This window comes from Symphalangus syndactylus, chromosome 10, assembly GCF_028878055.3.
Source record: "Symphalangus syndactylus isolate Jambi chromosome 10, NHGRI_mSymSyn1-v2.1_pri, whole genome shotgun sequence".
Classification (NCBI taxonomy): domain Eukaryota; kingdom Metazoa; phylum Chordata; class Mammalia; order Primates; family Hylobatidae; genus Symphalangus; species Symphalangus syndactylus.
Window position 1 is genome coordinate 95,911,880 of NC_072432.2, and position 19,449 is coordinate 95,931,328.

The 19,449-nt window shown below is 40.2% G+C and overlaps 2 protein-coding genes across 27 annotated transcripts in view; both read right to left on the reverse strand.

The window, feature by feature from the left end:
* Positions 1 to 2,470, reverse strand: part of TRPC1 (transient receptor potential cation channel subfamily C member 1) — an 85,692-nt gene extending 83,222 nt beyond the window's left edge. For 12 of the 13 annotated variants that reach the window (XM_055295170.2, XM_055295169.2, XM_055295166.2 and 9 more), the window contains exon 1: positions 1,773 to 2,464. In XM_055295170.2, coding sequence (XP_055151145.1) covers positions 1,773 to 1,944 — 172 coding nt within the window. In that variant the 5' untranslated portion in view covers positions 1,945 to 2,464. Of the gene's footprint in view, positions 1 to 1,772 lie in introns of all 13 variants that reach the window. The other variant, XM_055295160.2, reaches the window with a different exon arrangement.
* Positions 2,471 to 12,783: 10,313 nt separating this feature from the next.
* The window catches only part of PLS1 (plastin 1), a 134,995-nt gene continuing 128,329 nt past the window's right edge, over positions 12,784 to 19,449 (reverse strand). For all 14 annotated transcript variants that reach the window (XM_055295173.2, XM_063611303.1, XM_055295174.2 and 11 more), the window contains 2 exons: positions 14,833 to 14,957; positions 12,784 to 14,586 (listed from right to left, as the gene is read on the reverse strand). In XM_055295173.2, the coding sequence (XP_055151148.2) occupies positions 14,451 to 14,586; positions 14,833 to 14,957 (261 nt within the window). In that variant the 3' untranslated portion in view covers positions 12,784 to 14,450. The remainder of the gene's footprint in view (positions 14,587 to 14,832; positions 14,958 to 19,449) is intronic.

Genomic DNA, 19,449 nt, shown 5'->3' on the forward strand with positions numbered 1-19,449 from the left:
TTTACATATGGGGAAAATATGCATATTTAGTTTCCATCCTACCTCCCAACATCTCAATTATGTTATAAAATAAAAAACTGACAAAGAATATCAAGGTATTTCACTTGGTACTACTAAATAGGCTATACAACTATCATAAATTAAAACTCTCTTTTGTTTCAGATATGTCATGCAATAATCCTAAATATACACAATGCACAAATACTTGCTCAACCATATTCCATTGATATTTCTCTGTCCTCAGTTTGACAGGAATATCAAATTTCCTTTCTTGACATACTTTCTGTTTGCTTTAAAATAACCATTGCACTGTGAGCTGGAATACAGGGAGATAGCACTTACTCATTTTAGTACAACACAATCTTTTCCCCTTCCTCTATCAAAACTTTTGAGGGAAGAGAACTCAGGCAAGCCACTCCAGCAATACTAAATAATTTTACATAATCCGCAGACCCTATTTTTGTGACGTTGTAGATATAGATTCTGTTTCTTTATATCTCAGAGACTGCTCAAAGTTGTGTCCATGGTGGACTTTAACGATATTATTAATATTGCTTTCATAATATTATTTAATACTATTACATAAGAATATAAAAGTGGCTCAACCACAGACATAGGTGGACTTTGTTTATATGTCAATTGTTTCAAAAAATCGTGTAAATAAAATCCTATTTCAAAAGCAGTAGGAGAGGTTAGGAAGGCTGTCATTTATTAATTACACATTCACACATACAAACAAAAATCCTCTGTAGTTAGTCTTTTCATACTGTAAAATGCCCTTTGGGTTTGTTCCAGAAGTTTGCATGTTTCTAACAGAGTTTTCCTAAGTGTACAGCCATATAAATTTGGAAAAAGAAAAATTTTAGTGTTTCCATGTAGGAAACAAAAGCAGTCCTAGGGCAATCAATTTCCTATCCCTTTTGTTATATGCATCACTACAAAGGATGATTGCGTGACATGGCCTTAATATGGCCATAAAAATGATTAACTTCTAGACTAAAAAAAGGAAAACGAGCTAAATATATTCCACATATTTTTGCTCTGTAATTCCCGTAATTATTTTTCACTATCTTTATCTCCCAAAGAAAGATCTAGGAGCAATAAATCTTTCTCTCCAATAAAAAGCACTAACAATCAAAGGCGTTCCGTAAATCTAGAGAAAGTTTTGGCAACTAAGGCAGAATTTCTTCCGTCCCGTCCTTACTTCACGTATCTCCACCTAGGATATTCCGATATTAATGCCAGTCAACAGTCAGTGGCTCAAGCACTGGTCAGGTGACGCTAAATAATAGAGGGTCTGGTTTTGTTTATAAGAAAAAAACAAGGTGATGAGAACTCTCCATACGAGGCATCCTAAGGTAAGGTGACGGAATTTTCCGACTGGAGTGTCGGAAACTAGCCTCTCGACTCCCGGAAGGAATGAACTGCGAGCCAGACAGACTAGGTCATTCATGCAGTCAGTAGCAAGGGCGGCGCTACAACGCTGGGGTCTGGGCTCCCAAGGCGCTACCTAAACCCCGGACCCCAAGGCCAGAGCCGCCCCCCACGGTGCCGCGCTCGGAGGGCGCAGCCCCAGATCCACTCGCCCGCGAGCTCCACACTCACAGGGCAGAGGCGGTGAGGAGAAGACCGCCTGAGGCAGCAGGCGAGGCGGGAAGACACTCGGCGCCTGAGACAGAGGGAATGCCCTGATATAAGTTGAGGCGGGGTAGAGGACGAAAGGTCTGGAGGGCAGGGGCGTCCAGAGGAGAAGAAAGGGGCCTAACTCTCACCCTTGTCGCACGCCAGCAAGAAAAGCTTCTCATTCAGCGTATTCTCCTCCTTCACCTCCCGCACATCCTTCAGCGCCATCACCTCGTTCGGCGACGAAGAGGATGGAGAGGAAGGCAGGGAGGAGGAGGAGGCGCCCGAGAGGTCCGTGCTCGGGTACAGGGCCGCCATCATCGCGGCCCATGAAGGGGGCAGGCCAGGAGACGAGGGCGGGGCCCCCACCGGCCCCGACCCCGACCCCAGCCACGCCCCAGGGCTGGAAAAAGGATGAGTCGTTCCCACGGCTGCCTCGGCTCGAGGCCCGTTGGCCCCGAAGGGCGTCGCCTCCCCTGCGAACCAACACTCGCCCTCCACTGACAGCCCCAAGTTGGTGGCGGCGCATGCGCGGCCCCGGGGCCAGCGACCCCTCCCCAGCCGCCGGCGCCCCGGCCGAGCCGGTCCGCGCCCGTCCGGGGACGACAGTGTGGCGCGCGCCAGGGCGGCAGCCGAGCACGGGGCCGTGCCAGGAGTCGCAGGGGCCGCGCCTGGGGCGGCCTAGCCCAGGAAGAGGACGAGAGATCTGTGGGAGAGGAGCTCCAAGAGGCGCTTCTGCGCACGTTGGGCTCCAGGGCTGTGGGAACCGCTGGCCTAGCTGCGCTCCGGGGAGATGTTCGCGACTGTGTCCTCACGTCATCCTCTGCTCCTCTGTAGCGACGACACTAGGGAGGAGCCTGCGGCAAGGGCGGGCTTGGGTGGGCGGGGCCTGCGGCGTGGGTGGGCGGGGCCTGCGGCAAGGGCGGGCGTGGGTGGGCGGGGCCTGCGGCAAGGGCGGGCGTGGGTGGGCGGGGCCTGCGGCAAGGGCGGGCGTGGGTGGGTGGGGCCTGCGGTGAGGACGCACTGGGCTCCTGCAGCCCACTGCAGCTTCCTTCGCTCTGCTGAGGTGAACCGGAGTCTAAGGAAGACTTCGCTCAATCGTCCCTTTCCACACGCAGGATACTGGTTTGAGGTAATTAAGCAAATATGGAGTAGTATGTTAATTGAGTCTGACGACTTAATGTTTAGTCGAAACTCTTTGTGGAATTGTCCAGCTGTTTCATATTCTGGTGCACTATGCTTAAAGCACAATGGAGAGCCCCGCCACACCGCCAGACTCGTGGGTTTGTATGTTGTACTCATTTTAGGCTGGAAATGAACTCTCATTTATAAAGGATATATAGATATATAATTACATTATGTTTAAATAATTTGTACAAATATATAAATTTTTATTTCCATATTATTTCCATAGGTTTTTGAGGAACGGGTGGTGTTTGGTTACATAAGTTCTTTAGTGATGATTTGTGAGATTTTGATGTACTCATCACCGAGCAGTGTACACTGAACCTAATTTTGTAGTCTTTTATCCCACCCCCTTCCCAACCTTTCACCCTGAGTCCTGAAAGTCCATTGTGTCATTCCTATGCCTTTGCATCCTCAAAGCTTAGCTCCCACTTGTGAGTAAGAACATACGATGTTTGGTTTTCCATTCCTGAGTTACTTAATTTAGAATAAGAATAACAGTCTCCAATCCCATCCAGGTTGCTGCGAATGCCATTTATTCATTCCTTTTTATGGCTGAGTAGTATTCCATCACTATATATATATATATATATATATATCTCACATATATCACATATATATATACATACATATATATATATATCACAGTTTCTTTATCCACTTATTGATTGATGGGCGTTTGGGTTGGTTCCACATTTTTGCAATTGCGAATCGTGCTGCTATAAACATGCGTGGGCAAGTAAGTTTCTTTTTCGTGTAATGACTTCTTTTCCTCTGGGTAGATAGCCAGTAGTGGGATTACTGGATCAAATGGTAGTTCTACTTTTAGTTCTTTAAGGAATCTCAACACTGTTTTCCATAGTGGTTGTACTAGTTTACAGTCCCACCAGTAATGTAGAAGTGTTCCCTTTTCACTGCATCCACACCAACAGCTATTACTTTTTGATTTTTTTGATTATGGCCATTCTTGCGGGAGTAGGGTGGTACAGCATTGCAGTTTTGACTTGGAATTCCCTGATCATTAGTGATGTTGAGCATTTTTTCATATGTTTGTTCGCCATTTGTATATCTTCTTTTGAGAATTGTCTATACATGTTTTTTTGTTTTTTTCTTGAGACAGAGTTTCACTCTTGTTGCTTGGGCTGGAGTGCAATGGCATGATCTTGGCTCACCACAACTTCTGCCTCCCGGGTTCAAGCGATTCTCCTGCCTCAGCCTTCCGAGTAGCTGATATTACAGGCATGTGCCACCACACCCGGCTAATTTTGTATTTTTAGTAGAGACAGTGTTTCTCCATGTTGGTCAGGCTGGTCTCGAACTCCTGACCTCAGGTGATCCGCCCGCCTCAGCCTCCCAAAGTGCTGGGATTACAAGCATGAGCCACCGCCCCCAGCCTTTTTCATGTTTTTAGCCCAGTTTTTGCTAGGATTGTTTTTTTCTTGATGATTTGTTTGAGTTCATTGTAGATTCTGGATAGTAGTCCTTTATCGGATGTATAGATTGTGAAGATTTTCTCCCACTTTGTGGGTTGTCTGTTTACTCTGCTAACTGTTCTCTTTGCCATGCAAAAGCTCTTTCATTTAATCAAGTCTCAGCTATTTATCTTTCTTTTCATTGTATTTGCTTTTGGGTTCTTGGTCATGAAATCCTTGCCTAAGCCAATGTCTACAAGGGGTTTTCCGATGTTATCTTCTAGAATTTTTATAGTTTTCAGGTCTTAGATTTAAGTTCTTGATCCATCTTGAGTTTATTTTTGTATAAGGTGAGAGATGCAGATCCAGTTTTATTCTCCAACATGTGGCTTGCCAATTATCCCAGCACCATTTGTTGAATAAGGGTGTCCTTTCCCTCTGCTGTAAGTATTTGGGTTTATTTCTGGGTTCTCTATTCTGTTCCATTGGTCTATATGTCTATTTTTATGCCAGTACCATGCTGTTTTGGTGACAGTAGCCTTTTTATAGTATAGTTTGAAATCAGGTAATGTGATGTCTCCAGATTTGTTCTTTTTGCTTCATCTTACATTGGCTATGCAGGCTCTTTTTTGGTTCCATATGAATTTTAGGATTATTTTTTCTAGTTTTGTGAAGAATGATGGTGGTATTTTGATGGGAATTACATTGAATTCGTAGATTGCTTTTGGCAGTATGGTCATTTTTGCAATACTGATTCTACCCATCCATGAGCATGGGATGTGTTTCTATTTGTTTGCCTCGTCAGTGATTTCTTTCAGCAGTGTTTTGTAGTTTTCCTTGTAGAGGTCTTTCACCTTCTTTGTTAGGTATGTTCCTAAGTATTTTGTTTTTTTGCAGCTATTGTAAAAGGAATTGAGTTCTTTGTTAGATTCTCAGCTTGGTTGCTGTTGGTGTATAGGAGGGCTACTGATGTGTGTACATTAATTTTGTATCCTGAAACTTTGCTGACTTCTTTTATCAGTCCTAGGAGCATTTTGGAGAAGTCTTTAGGGTTTTCTAGATATACAATCGTATCATCAGCAAACAGCAACAGTTCGACTGCATCTTTACTGACCTGGATGCCCTTTCTTTCTTTCTCTTGTCTGATTGCTCTGGATGGGACTTCCAGTACTATGTTGAAGAGGAGTGGTGAGAGTGGGCATCCTTGTCTTGTTCCAGTTGTCCGAGGGAATGCTTTCAACTTTTCCCCATTCAGTATTGTGTTGGCTGTGGGTTTGTCATAGATGGCTTTTATTACATTGTGGTATGTCCCTTGTATGCCAGTTTTGCTGAGGGTTTTAATCATAAAGGGATGCTGGATTTTGTCAAGTGCTTTTTCTGCATCTGTTAAGATGATCATGTGATTTGTTTTTAATTCTGTTTATGTGATGTATCACATTTATTGACTTGCATATGTTAAACCATCCCTGCATCCCTGGTATGAAACCCACTTGATCATGGTGGATTATCTTTTTGATATGTTGTTGGATTCAATTAGCTAGTATTTTGTTAAGGATTTTTACATCTATGTTCATCTGGAATATTGGTCTGTAGTTTTTTTTTTTTTTTTTTTGGTTATGTTCTTTCCTGGTTTTGGTATTAGGGTGATACTGGCTTCATAGAATGGTTTAGGGAGGATTTCCTCTTTCTGTGTCTTGTGGAATAGTGACATTCTTTAAATGTCTGGTAGAATTCAGCTGTGAATCTGGTCCTGGATTTTTTTTTGTTGGTAATTTTTTTTATTACCGTTTCAATCTTGCTGCTTGTTATTGGTCTGTTCAGAGTATCTAATTCTTCCTGATTCAAGCTAGGTGGGTTGTGTCTTTCCAGGAATTTATCCATCTCCTCTAGGTTTTCTAGTTTATGTGTGTAAAGGTGTTACAGTAGCCTTGAATGATCTTTTGTATTTCTGTGTTGTCAATTGTAATATCTCCCATTTCATTTCTAATTGAGCTTATTTGGATTTTCTCTCTTCTTTTCTTGATTAATCTTTTTAATGGTCTATCAATCTTATTTATCTTTTCAAAGAACCAGCTTTTTGTTTCTTTTTTCTTTTTTTGAGATGGAGTCTCGCTCTGTCACCCAGGATAGAGTGCAGTGGTGCAATCTCAGCTCACTGCAAGCTCTGCCTCCTGGGTTCATGCCATTCTCCTGCCTCAGCCTCCCGAGTAGCTGGGACTACAGGTGCCCGCCACCATGCTGGGCTAATTTTTTGTATTTTTTTAGTAGAGACAGGGTTTCGCTGTGTTAGCCAGGATGGTCTCGATCTCCTGACCTCGGGATCTGCCCGCCTCCGCCTCCCAAAGTGCTGGGATTACAGGCGTGAGCCACTGTGCCCAGCCTATTTCATTTGTCTTTTGCATTTTTTTTTCCATTTCAGTTCCATTTAGCTCTGCTCTGATCTTATTTCCTTTCTTCTGCTGGGTTTGGGTTTGGTTTGTTCTTGTTTCTCTAGTTTCTTGAGGTATGACCTTAGGTTGTCTATTTGTGCTCTTTCAGACTTTTTGATGTAGGCATTTAGGGCTATGAGCTTTCCTCTTGGCACCACCTTTGCTGTATCCCAGAGATTTTGATAGGTCATGTCACTATTGTTGTTCAGTTTGAAAAATTTTTAAATTTCCATCTTGATTTCATTTTTGACCCAGTTGTCATTCAGGAGCAGGTTATTTAATTTCCATGTATGTGCATGGTTTTGAAGGTTCCTTTTGGAGTTGATTTTCAGTTTTATTCCACTGTGGTCTGAAAGAGTGCTTGATATAATTTTAATTTTCTTAAATTTATTGAGATTTGTTTTGTGGCCTATCATGTGGTCTATCTTGGAGAAAGTTCCACGTGCTGATGAATAGAATGTATATTCTGCAGTTGTTTGGTAGAATGTTATGTAAACATGTGTTAAGTCCATTTGTTCCAGGGTATAGTTTAAATCCATTGTTTCTTTGTTGACTTTCTGTCTTGATGACCTGTCTAGTGCTGTCAGTGGAGTATTGAAATCCCCCACTATTATTGTGTTGCTGTCTATCACATTTCTTAGGTCTGGTAGTAATTGTCTTATAAACTTGGGAGCTCCAGTGTTAAGTGCGTATATATTTAGGATTGTGATATTTTCCTATTGGACAAGGCCTTTTGTCATTATGTAATGTCCCTCTTTGTCTTTTTTAACTGCGGTTACTTTAAAGTTTGTTTTGTCTGATATAAAAATAGCTATTTCTGCTTGCTTTTGGTGTCCATTTGCATGGAATGTCTTTTTCCACCCCTTTACCTTAAGTTTATGTGAATCCTTATGTGTTAGGTGGGTCTCTTGAAGGCAGCAAATAGTTTGTTGGTGAATTCTTATCCATTCTGCAATTCTGCATCTTTTAAGTGGAGCATTTAGACTATTTACATTCAATGTTAGTATTGAGATATGAGGTGCTATTCCATTCATTGTGCTATTTGTTGCCTGTATACTTTGGGTTTTTTTTTTTTTTAATTGTATTTTTGTTGTATAGGTCCTGTGACATTGATGCTTTAAAGAGGATCTGTTTTGATGTGCTTCCAGGATTTTTTTCAAGATTTAGAGCTCCTTTTAGCAGTTCTTGTAGTGCTGGCTTGGTAGTGGTGAATTCTCTCAGCATTTGTCTGAAAAAAACTGTATCTTTCCTTCATTTATGTAGCTTAGTTTGGCCAGATACAAAATTCTTGGGTGATAATTGTTTTGTTTAAGGAGACTGAAGATAGGGCCCCAGTCCCTTCTAGCTTGTAGGGTTTCTTCTGAAAAATCTGCTGTTAATCTGATAGATTTTCCTTTATAGGTTACCTGATGCTTTTGCCTCACAGCTCTTAAGATTCTTTCCTTCATTTTAACTTTTGATAACCTGATGACAATGTGCCTAGGCGATGATCTTTTTGCGATGAGTTTCCCAGGTGTTCTTTGAGCTTCTTGTATTTGGATGTCTAGGTCTTTAGCAAGGCTGGGGAAGTTTTCCTCAATTATTCCCCCAAATATGTTTTCCAAACTTTTAGATTTCTCTTCTTCTTCTACAAGCATGCCAATTATTCTTAGGTTTGGTTGTTTAACATAATCCCAGACTTCTTGGAGGCTTTGTTCATTTTTTCCTTATTCTTTTTTCTTTGTATTTGTTGGATTGGATTAATTTGAAAACCTTGTCTTTGAGCTCTGAAGTTCTTTCTTCTGCTTGTTCAATTCTATTGCTGAGACTTTCCAGAGCATTTTGCATTTCTCTAAGTGCATCCATTTTTTCCTGAAGTTTCGATGCTTTTTTATTTATGCTGTCTATTTCACTGAAGTTTTCTCCCCTCATTTTTTTTTTGTTTTTTTTTTGTTGTTGTTGTTGTTTCTTTTTTTTAGTAGAGACGGGGTTTTGCCATGTTGCTCAGGCTGGCCTTGAACTCCTGGCCTCAAGTGATCCACCCACCTTGGCCTCCCAAAGTGCTAGGATTACAGGTATGAGCCACCCTGCCTGGCCTCTCCATATTTCCTCTATCATTTTTTTTATTTCTTTAAATTGGGCTTCACCTGTCTCTGGTGCCTCTTTGATTAGCTTAGTAACTGACCTGAATTCTTTTTCAGGTAAATCAGGGATTTCATCTTGGTTTGGATCCATTGCTGGTGAGCTAGTGTGATTTTTTGGGGGGTGTTAAAGAGCCTTGTTTTGTCATATTACCAGAATTGTTTTTCTGGTTCCTTCTCATTTGGGTAGTCTATGTCCGATGGAAGGTCTGGGGCTCAAGGCTGCTGTTCAGATTCATTTGTCCCATGAGGTGTTCCCTTGATGTAGTACTGTCCCCCTTTTCCTAGGGATGTGGCTTCCTGAGAGCCAAGCTGTAGTGATTGTTATCTCTCTTCTGGATCTAGCCACCCAGCAAGTCTATCAGGCTCTGGGCTGGTACTGGGGGTTGTCTGCACTGAGTCCTATGATGTGAACCATACGTAGGTCTCTCGAGGCTGTGTGTGTGTGTGTGTGTGTGTGTATTTATTTTTTTGAGACGGAGTCTTCCTCTGTCACCAGGCTGGAGTGCAGTGGCGTGATCTTGGCTCACTGCAACGTCTGCCTCCCGGGTTCAAGTGATTCTCCTGCCTCAGCCTCCCGAGTAGCTGGGACTACAGGCGTGCACCACCACGCCCAGCTAATTTTTGTATTTTTAATAGAGACAGGGTTTCACTACATTGGCCAGGATGATCTCAATCTCTTGACCTCATGATCTGCTCGCCTTGGCCTCCCAAAGTGCTGGGATTACAGGTGTGAGCCACTGTGCCTGGCCTTTTTTTCTTTTTTTGAGATGGAGTCTCATACCGTCATTCTGGCTGGAGTGCAATGGCGCGATCTCGGCTCACTGCAACCTCTGCCTCCCGGGGTCAAGCAATTCTCCTGCCTCAGCCTCCCGAGTAGCTAGGATTAGAGGTGCCCGCCACCATGCCCAGCTAATTTTTTGTATTTTTAGTAGAGACGGGGTTTCACCGTGTTGATCAGGCTGGTCTTGAACTCCTGACCTCGTGATCTGCCCACCTCAGCCTCCCACCACACCTGGCCGAGTCTGTATATTTTTTAACAACCAGTTTGTGATCTGAAATTGGCATAAGATTCCTATTGTCACACATGTATTTGCAATTAATTCAAAGGTATGGACATGTAACTATTGGATAAATGTCGTCACGTTTATGAATCTGATTTTAAAAGAGAGATCTGTTATTTGGGCAAGAGTTGAATGAAGCTCCGTAAGTGCTCCTTCCCTCCTCTCTTTCTCCCAGAGGGTCTTGCTGTTTGGCCCAGGCTGGAGTGTGGTGGCACGATCATAGCTCATTGCAGCCTCAACCTTCTGGGCTCCAGCAATCCTCCCACCTCAATTTCCTGAGTAGCTGGAACCAGAAGCGCATGCCACCACACCCGGCCAACTTTTTAAAGTTTTTTTGTAGACAAGAGGTCACACTGTGTTGTCTAGGCTGGCCTTGAACTCCTGGGTTCAAGTGCCGCTGCCCACCTTGGCCTCCCAAAGTGCTAGAATTACAGGCATGAGTCATCGTACCCTGCCAAATAATTTATTTTTAACCAAACTTTTAAAGTATTATAACCATTATAGAGTTGCTGTTGTCTTCTGCTTTTAAAAGGTAATGGAGGAGAAACTGGAAATTTCACCTCTTGAATAATTCCTGTTGCTTCCCATAATTATATAGAAAAATCTAAATTGTGCCTTTAAAGTTTTAGGTTTTTAAGAGAATACATAAATTTACTTCAGAGTATCTTATATTTGGGGGAAATACTCCCTATCCTGTTCAGGCTGGTATGTTCCATCCCTGTCTCAGCCAACACTTTAACTCCCGAAATTTCCTAAATACAACTTTCTCATAATTCAAAGTCTTTGTTAGATCTTTTCTAAGAGGCCTTAGCAGACCGTCTTTCCAAACATTTTCATGTATTTACTTCAAAACAGTTGATAATCTATTGAGTTTGTTTTCTGTCTTATCCCTAGTAGATGGTAAATCTTCCTCATTTTGTAATGTTTAATACAGTTCCAAGTTTATTTGGTGGAATGTCAAGATTGTTCCTTGTAAATTTGTGGCCAGTGGACAGTGGCACATATTTGTATTTATGAGTGTGTGCTTACACTCTCCATAGTGCAGCACAATTTTTAGTTAGTAGCAGAAAAACACTAACCCTGATGTACCCAAAACTTCGTGTTTGAGGGAAAAAATTTAGATGGCCCAGAACTATGTCGCACATTTGATATAGCAGGAGAGCAAGCGAGATAGAGCACGATGTAGATACAGCTTCACTTTAATCCGAGGCATTTGCAAGTTGCTGGACTTAGGTGATTCTTTATCCAGAGGACTCCCATAGGAGCTGGATTAATTTCTAAGACTGGGGAATCCCAACCTACTTTGGTAGATAATCCTAGGAGGCCTTTCAAACTGCTGGGGGTCGGGGGGCTGTTCCTACTTCAAACTAAGCCAGTGTTGCAACTGCACCCTGTTCTTCAGAAGTCTTTTTGGATCATCTCAGCTGCAGAAATCCTCTCTTACCTCTCTGATACACTTTTTGTTTTTAAGAGACAGCATCTTGCTGCGTCACCCAGGCTGGAGTGCAATGGTGCAATCATAGCTCATCATAGTGTCGAAATCCCGGGCTCAAACAATCCTCCCACCTCAGCCTCCCGAGTAGCTAGGACTACAGGTGCACACTACCACACCCATCTAATTAAAAAAAAAAATTGAGGACTGGGTCCAGTGGTTCATGCCTGTAATCCCAGCACCTTGGGAGGCCGAGGCGGGCAGACTGCTTGAGGTCAGGAGTTCGAGACCAGCCTGGCCAACATGGTGAAACCCTGTCTCTACTAAAAACACACAAAAAAATTAGCCAGGCGTGGTGACACACATCTGTAATGCCAGCTACTCAGGAGGCTGAGGCGCAAGAATCACTTGAACCCAGGAGGCAGAGGTTGCAGTGAGCCGAGATCATGCCACTGCACTCCAGCCTGGGCAATAGAGAGAGACTCCGTCTCAATAAATAAATAAAATTTTGTAGCAAGAGTCTATGTTGCCCAGGTTGGTCTCAAACTCCTGGCCTCAAGCAATCCTCCCACCTTGGCCTCCCAAAGTGCTGAGATTATAGGCATGAGCTACTGTGCCTGGCCTGATACACTCTTTATCCAGCATAAATTGGGGTATTTTAACATAATCTATGCAGCCTATCAGTTTTTTCCACACAGGTGATCCAGAGACCAGTGGTAGAGTTATGATGAACAAGAGCATCCAAGATTCAGAGGCAGCATATTACTTCAAGCAGCTTACCCAAACCACATATACAAAAGAGCAGTCATGACTCCAGTCAGAGAAGAAAAAAAAAATCCAGATTTAGATCTAGTCCTACAATACCCTAGACCCCATCTCCATCTCCAGACTCTGCCTCTCCCTCAGTACTCTCAGGTCACGTTCACCTGTTTGTCCTCTAGGATGCCTACAGGACTGCCTGCTTCAGGTTCTTTACATTTGTTCTCTCTGCTGAACACTTATAGCACAAATATTCTTAGAAAGACCTTTCCTGACCACCCACATACAAATAATCTCCACTCCATTTCCCAAGTCAGTCTCTATCACATTACCTTATGTTATTTCTTCTACTGCATTATCACTATCTAAAATTCCTATTTATGAATCGTCTGTCTACTAGGATATGATACATGGATGTGATACATGAGGTCAGGAGACTTCATCTGTATTTTTTTCAGATGAATCCCCAGTGTCTAGCTAGCATAGTATCTGGATCATAATAGATGATAAATTTGTGAATGGATTGATTCACCTGAATTATTTCAGCACAAACTAAATTGTAGTAATCACACAGTTGGTTTTTAATAATTCTTCATATTTAAGAACAAAAGAACTACCCTCATCTTCAAAGAAATCAAATACAATTTTTTTTGTTTTACTAACTCATTTAGGAATTGTTTTCTTTTCTGGAAATAAGCTTATGCTAGACTAATTTTCAAGGCTGAATATTTTTCTTCAAATGAAATAAATACAAACACATTTCTATATACACAGCATTTTTATTAAATATACTCTGTGAGAAAAATAACACCCTAAAGTGCCAGATTTCATGTAAATCCAATAACTTAGTAAATACAATGGTGAAAAAAAATCAGAGGGAAACATAATTTAAATAATCTTATAAAAGAGCAAGAACATATCTTAATCTTCATATAAGAAAACAATCATCAAAATATAAAAGGGAAAGAAATCTCTTTTGTAGAAGAATATATTTCAAAATTCCACCTGTTGATCATTTCATTTAAAAAATTCTATTCTAAACACATGGGCAGCCTCACTCTTACCTATATATATATTTAAATCAATAGTAGAAGGGGAATTTAGACTACTCATTCACACTGAGATAAAGTGACATTTTTCTTGCACAACAGTATTGCTCACTAGCACTAACAGTGGAAGATGGAGGAAGTAGATTTCTGGATTCAATTGTTAGCAGCAGAAATGGACTAATGCTAAAAATTTAGAAAAAAAATAGGTCCAAGCTGTAGCGATTTCCAAGTAATACAAACATTAACCAAACATTGCCAATTTGTAACGGGCTGTGAAAAAACATATGAAAATACTCTACACTGAATACTAGCTTTATTTTACTTTCTATTAAAGATATTCAGTGGGCATATTCTAAATTATATAGGGCTTCTATAGAGACCTAAACTAGCAAGTATAATATGAAGCTAACAGGATAGTGTCAGCATATCTTGGGATGTTCTAGCCAGTGTTTGACTACAAGTATTTGGAAGGGGTCAAATAACTATATGCACATTCAAAATGAATACTTATAAAAAGAAATCTTAATGTATCAGATATCCACAGACTGAAAAGTGTTACACATGTTGTGGGGGAAAAATACTGATGGTTGGCTGAATGACCAATTAAACATACCACTTAGGAAAAGCTGGGTGATTCAGGTGCAAAAAAAATATGTATGCACACATCTCTCTCTAATAACATCCTACCAACATATATATGTTGCATGACATAATTAAAGCTGTATTACCAAACTAGGATATGTAAAGTATCAATGTAGTTAAAATTAAATTTTAAGTAAAAAGCTGCTGCTACTTAAACAAGAGAGTGAACTTTGGGGTTTATTCAAGAATTAGTTCTCATATATAAAAAAGTTTGATATTAATAAACAATTCTGGTCACCATAAGGTTTTAGACAGTATAGAAACTTACAGAAAAGTGTTTTTGGACCACTTTAAATAGTTGGAGGAAGCAAATAAAAGGATTAAACTGAATTATGAGTATGAATGCATTTATGATCAAAATTAACACACAAAAAAAATCAAACCACATTTCACAGCAGAACCTGCAAAAACGTTTGTATTCATCTCTTTTGAACCATAAAAAAGAATGAATTAGTCTTGTCTAATACGACTTTTAAGCAACAAAAATAATTTAATCATGAATTATCAGCTTGATTATGAATATATTCTATTATCTGTATCAATTGGTAAATTAACTGTTATCCAAAAAGGCTGACCAGCTCTAACTAGTATGAACAGGATATTGAATTCATTAATGAATATATAACTATTTTGAGCATACAAATAATCTCTGGTTTTACACCCACTACATTTCAGAATCCTGTAAACTGTGAGGCATACAATATGTTTAATGTGGCAGAAAATCATATGAAATGATTATTTTATTCTGTTCAGTCCTTTTCCCATTAAGCATGCAAACACCGTCATAACCATCTTTGGTTTCACTTCTACGAGGTCATCAGGTAATGCATATATCCGGGCACCGATCTTTCGAGCAACTGAAATGGCGTATCTTGACGAGACAAGAAAAATATCTTGGTGTTATCCACTGTGTTTTCACTTAACATATTTTAACAAAAGAGTGAAATATTTTGACAAGATTCGTTTTATGAAAAGGTTAAGTTTATGAGTCTTAAATCTAAGACTCACATGTAAGTTATATTTAAAAATATGAATTTTAAGGGCATAGTAACTTTTCCTATAAGGATTTTAGAGAATTAAAGGGCCATGTATTCTAATATAAACCATAAAGGCTTACTTAGCATTGTTCAGCTTGTCCTCATCAGATAAGTTTTCTCTCCTGATCATTTCTTGACGAACTGCATTTGGTGCAATGGCATCTATTAAATCTAGGACAGGTAAACTTGTGCTTATAGATTTATCCTAGAAAATAAAGCATAGATGAACATTCATAAACATCTGACCTTTAATTTTCATTATTTTCAGACTCTTCTGATTATATAACTGCAGTCAATCTATAAATTTTTTGTACTTAACGTTCAGCTTTTCTGCAACCAGCACACATAAATAAGCCCTTTAAAATATACTTTTCCTTAAATCTTTATATAAATTATAGTATAGAGTTGTCACCATATCTGAATAAGGTTTGTGGACATGATAGCTCCTAAGTATGCTAACTATAGTATCCATTCTGTAAAAAATACACAACTTTTGAAACGGAGTAGATGAATTTTTAATTAACAATTTTATAAATTCTACTCACATATTTCTTAGACCATGAATCCCAAAGCCTTCCCTTAATATTTTTCAGAAAGAAAAATGAAATAGTGAAAGGGAACTAACATTTACAAAGACATTATCTTGTTGTTTTACATGTTTTAGTTTATTTAATCCACCTTTTAAACCCTAGCATCTTGATAGTAAAGGAATTCTTTTTTTAAAAAAAGATGAAGAGGCCGGGCGCGGTGGATCATGCCTGTAATCCCAGCACTTTGGGAGGCCGAGACGGGCGGATCACGAGGTCAGGAGATCGAGACCATCTTGGCTAACACGGTGAAACCCTGTTTCTACTAAAAATACAAAAAATTAGCTGGGTGTGTTGGCGGGCGCCTGTAGTCCCAGCTACTCGGGAGGCTAAGGCAGGAGAATGGTGCGAACCCAGGAGGCGGAGCTTGCAGTGAGCTGAGATCGCGCCACTGCACTCCAACTTGGGGGAGACAGCGAGACTCTGTCTCAAAAAAAAAAAAAAAAAAAAGAAGAATATGAAGTTAAGATAGCTCAAATGACTTGTTTACACAACCAGTAAATACAGAACTGGTATTTGAACCCATGACAGTCTGACTCTAAAATGCCCAAGAGTCTCTCCATTTTTAAGTTACCACCAAGGCAAGCTAAAAATGGACAACTAAGTTACAGTGAATAGTGTACTACAGATGAAATCAGACATCCTGGTCTGAACTGATTTTTACCACTTAACAGTACTTGAACAAATTATTTGTTCTCTCTCTCAGCTTGAATAGTGGCCACCACTGCTTGCCTACCCAGAATCTACACACACTTTACTTCTTTCATACAAATAGAACCCATATTTTTGCTCTATATCCATACCTCCTTCACACAGACATAAGCTTCAAGGAAAGCTGACATTCACAGTTCCAGGAGTGAACCTAAATTTATCTAGGTCAAGCATTCTCAATAGCGGTAGGGCGATAACCTTTTTTATGTATAAAGCATACAGTGCATAAACAGGTATACAGTGCATCTCTGCATTAAAATTTCATGGGAGAGACAAAAAGGGAAAAAAATGTCTAAAAATATTCCTTAGAGGATAATTTTCTTTTAAGATTTCAAAACACTGGTCCAAGCCAAATAGAAGAATGCTATTCTATTACCACAGTAATTTAATTTGGGCCTATGTTATGGAAAGCCAGCAACCCCTCCTCCTGGATGTGAATGAGAGGATGAAACCTCTGTCACAAGCAGCAACTATCCTATGACCAAAAGGAAAACCACCTTTAGGATGAAGCTGGCACATTAGATGGCAAAGCAGAGATGGGGGAAAAACAAAAATGAGTCCTGAATGACATTCTTCAATTATTGGCTCAACCAATCCAGAAGTCTACCCTACCTCTGGATTACTGTTATTGTAGTCAATACCTTTCCTTTTCATTTAAAACACTTGAAATTGGGTTTCTGTTACTTGAAGCCAGAGCACCCTTTCCTAATCTCTAAAGTAGAATGTCATAGGATTCTTAGGAATACTGAGGTGGTATAGGTGAAAGCATCTAGTATAGGCTCTAGCCAAATGTCAGTTCTTAATCAATATCTAATAAAACAATTTGAAGCCATGTTAGTTAAGAAGAGTAACAGCTTATTTGAGCCACAATCTATGAGCCACTTCATTTATTATTATTTTTTTGACACAGAGTCTTGCTCTGTTGCCCAGGCTGGAGTGCAGTGGCGCCATCTTGGCTCACTGCAAGCTCTGCCTCCCAGATTCATGCCATTCTCCTGCCTCAGCCTCCTGAGTAGCTAGGACTACAGGCGCCGGCCACCAGGCCCGGCTGATATTTTTGTATTTTTAGTAGAGATGGGGTTTCACTGTGTTAGCCAGGATGGTTGCGATCTCCTGACCTCATGATCCACCTGCCTTGGCCTCCCAAAGTGCTGGGATTACAGGCGTGAGCCACTGCGCCTGGCCTCATTTATTAATTTTAGAAAAATTTATATTCTTATTAGGAATGTTCATTTTATGATACAGATCTTTGGGCAGGGGTAAGAGATAGAGGGTAAAAATAATTAGGTCCTTTAAGTCTATCTGATGCTGGTAATCTGGATCTGCTTTTCGTATCTTTTCTCTTTAGGAATGTTCATTTTATGATACAGATCTTTGGGCAGGGGTAAGAGATAGAGGGTAAAAATAATTAGGTCCTTTAAGTCTATCTGATGCTGGTAATCTGGATCTGCTTTTCGTATCTTTTCTGTTTCTGAGAAATCAGTCTGCAGACCACCTACATGAAAATCATGTGGGGTACTTGTTAAAAGTGCATATCTAGCCCCACTCAAACTAATGTCAGGTTATCTATGAATGAGGCTGGGAATCTACATTTTTAATAAGCTTTCTAGATGACTCTAAATGTGTACTGTATTATGCTTTCTAAAAACAATATTTCATTCTAGAATAAATTTTTATGGGCTTACTTTCATATATTTATATGATTATTTTTAAAAGACAAATGACTTATTTAATTGTGCTATAATTTGATTCCTTATTTACATATTTGTGTTATTTTAAATATTTCATTTAGATTTAGGAAACAAGTATTTTTCCCACCCATTTTCTTATGAGTTACCTCGGGTAAAGCTTCTACGGAGTTGAATGAAAAATTTAAGTTTCTAAAGATTGTATCAGATCTCTTATCTTCCTGTTTCCAAGAAAATAGCCCCGTCTTCCAAATCCTCTGATTTGTACATTATCAGTAAAAGACACTTTTGCAAAGGGAAAGGGGTTATAGTGAAAACTCTTAGGTTAGTATATAAATACATTTCCATTATTTTTCCTTTTATTTCCTTAAGTTAATCATAAAGAAATGACTTCGGCAAAAATAATTTCAATATCTTAATCTAGACTTACCTACAGCTTGATTTTGAAGATAATGATTTTTCCCTCTATTTGATACATATTAGAACATTTCATTCCACTGCTGTTTCTGTCATTTTAAAAAATAAAAGTGGAAAGGCCGGGCGCGGTGGCTCATGCCTGTAATCCCAACACTTTGGGAGGTCAGGAGGTCAGGAGATTGAGACCATCCTGGCTAACACGGTGAAACCCCATCTCTACTAAAAATACAAAAAATTAGTTGGGCGTGATGGCGGGCGCCTGTAGTCCCAGCTACTCAGGAGGCAGAGACAGGAAAATCACTTGACCCCGGGAGGCAGAGATTGGAGTGAGCTGAGATCGCGCCACTGCACTCCAGCTTCGGCGACAGAGCCAGACTCAGTCTCAAAAAAATAAATAAATAAATAAATCTGGAAAAACAGTGATGTGGACACCAGACTTCCCTAAGAGGCTCAGCAGAGTCCCCTGCCCTGCCACATATGATGCCCTTTATATATTAGCAATGCCAACAGCGTGGTAAGCCCCATTTATTGAGCCCTTAATATGTGCTAGGTACTGTTAAGCTCTTTACATTTTGTTAACTTATGTAGTCTAACAACAATCTTAGTAGAGAGGGATTATTAATTTCCCCATTTTAGATATGGGGAAACTGAAGAATAGAGAAATTAATAACTTGCCCATGGTCACACAGATACTAAATGCTGAGCCAGAAGTAAGTTCTGTTTTATTCATCAGTAGATGTAGCCCTGCTGTTAGTTTAAACTGCTAAGGTTTCTGTAAAACAGATGCCCTTCTCATGTGGTCCCACACTCCCTGCTTAGCTGATTAATACAGTATTGCTGACACCCCATACTGTGATTCTTGTTTTCTTATTTGCCACCTTCCCTGAATAGTGAGCTCTTTGAGGGCACTATGTAGCCACAGCGACTAGCAAGGCACCTGACACAGGGCAAGCTTTGAATATTTATGGAATAAATGAGCAGTATGCTACACAGCTAATCAGTAGCTCAGCCAAAAGTCAACCCAGGGCCATACAGCTCCAAAGCTTGGCTTTCAACTTGTGTGTAGATAGACCTGGATATGAAACCCAACTGTTCTGCTTAAAAGTTGTATGACAGTAGACAGTTATTTAACTTCTCTAATGCTCACCTTTCTGCTCAGAATTAAACAATGTGTAAAGTGCTTAACACAGTGATACGAAGGACTCAATAAATGGTAATTATGATTATTATTTGCTGATATACCACCTTATCTTCTTAGCAAGGGAAATTTATTTTGTGGCTAAAAAGGGTAAAT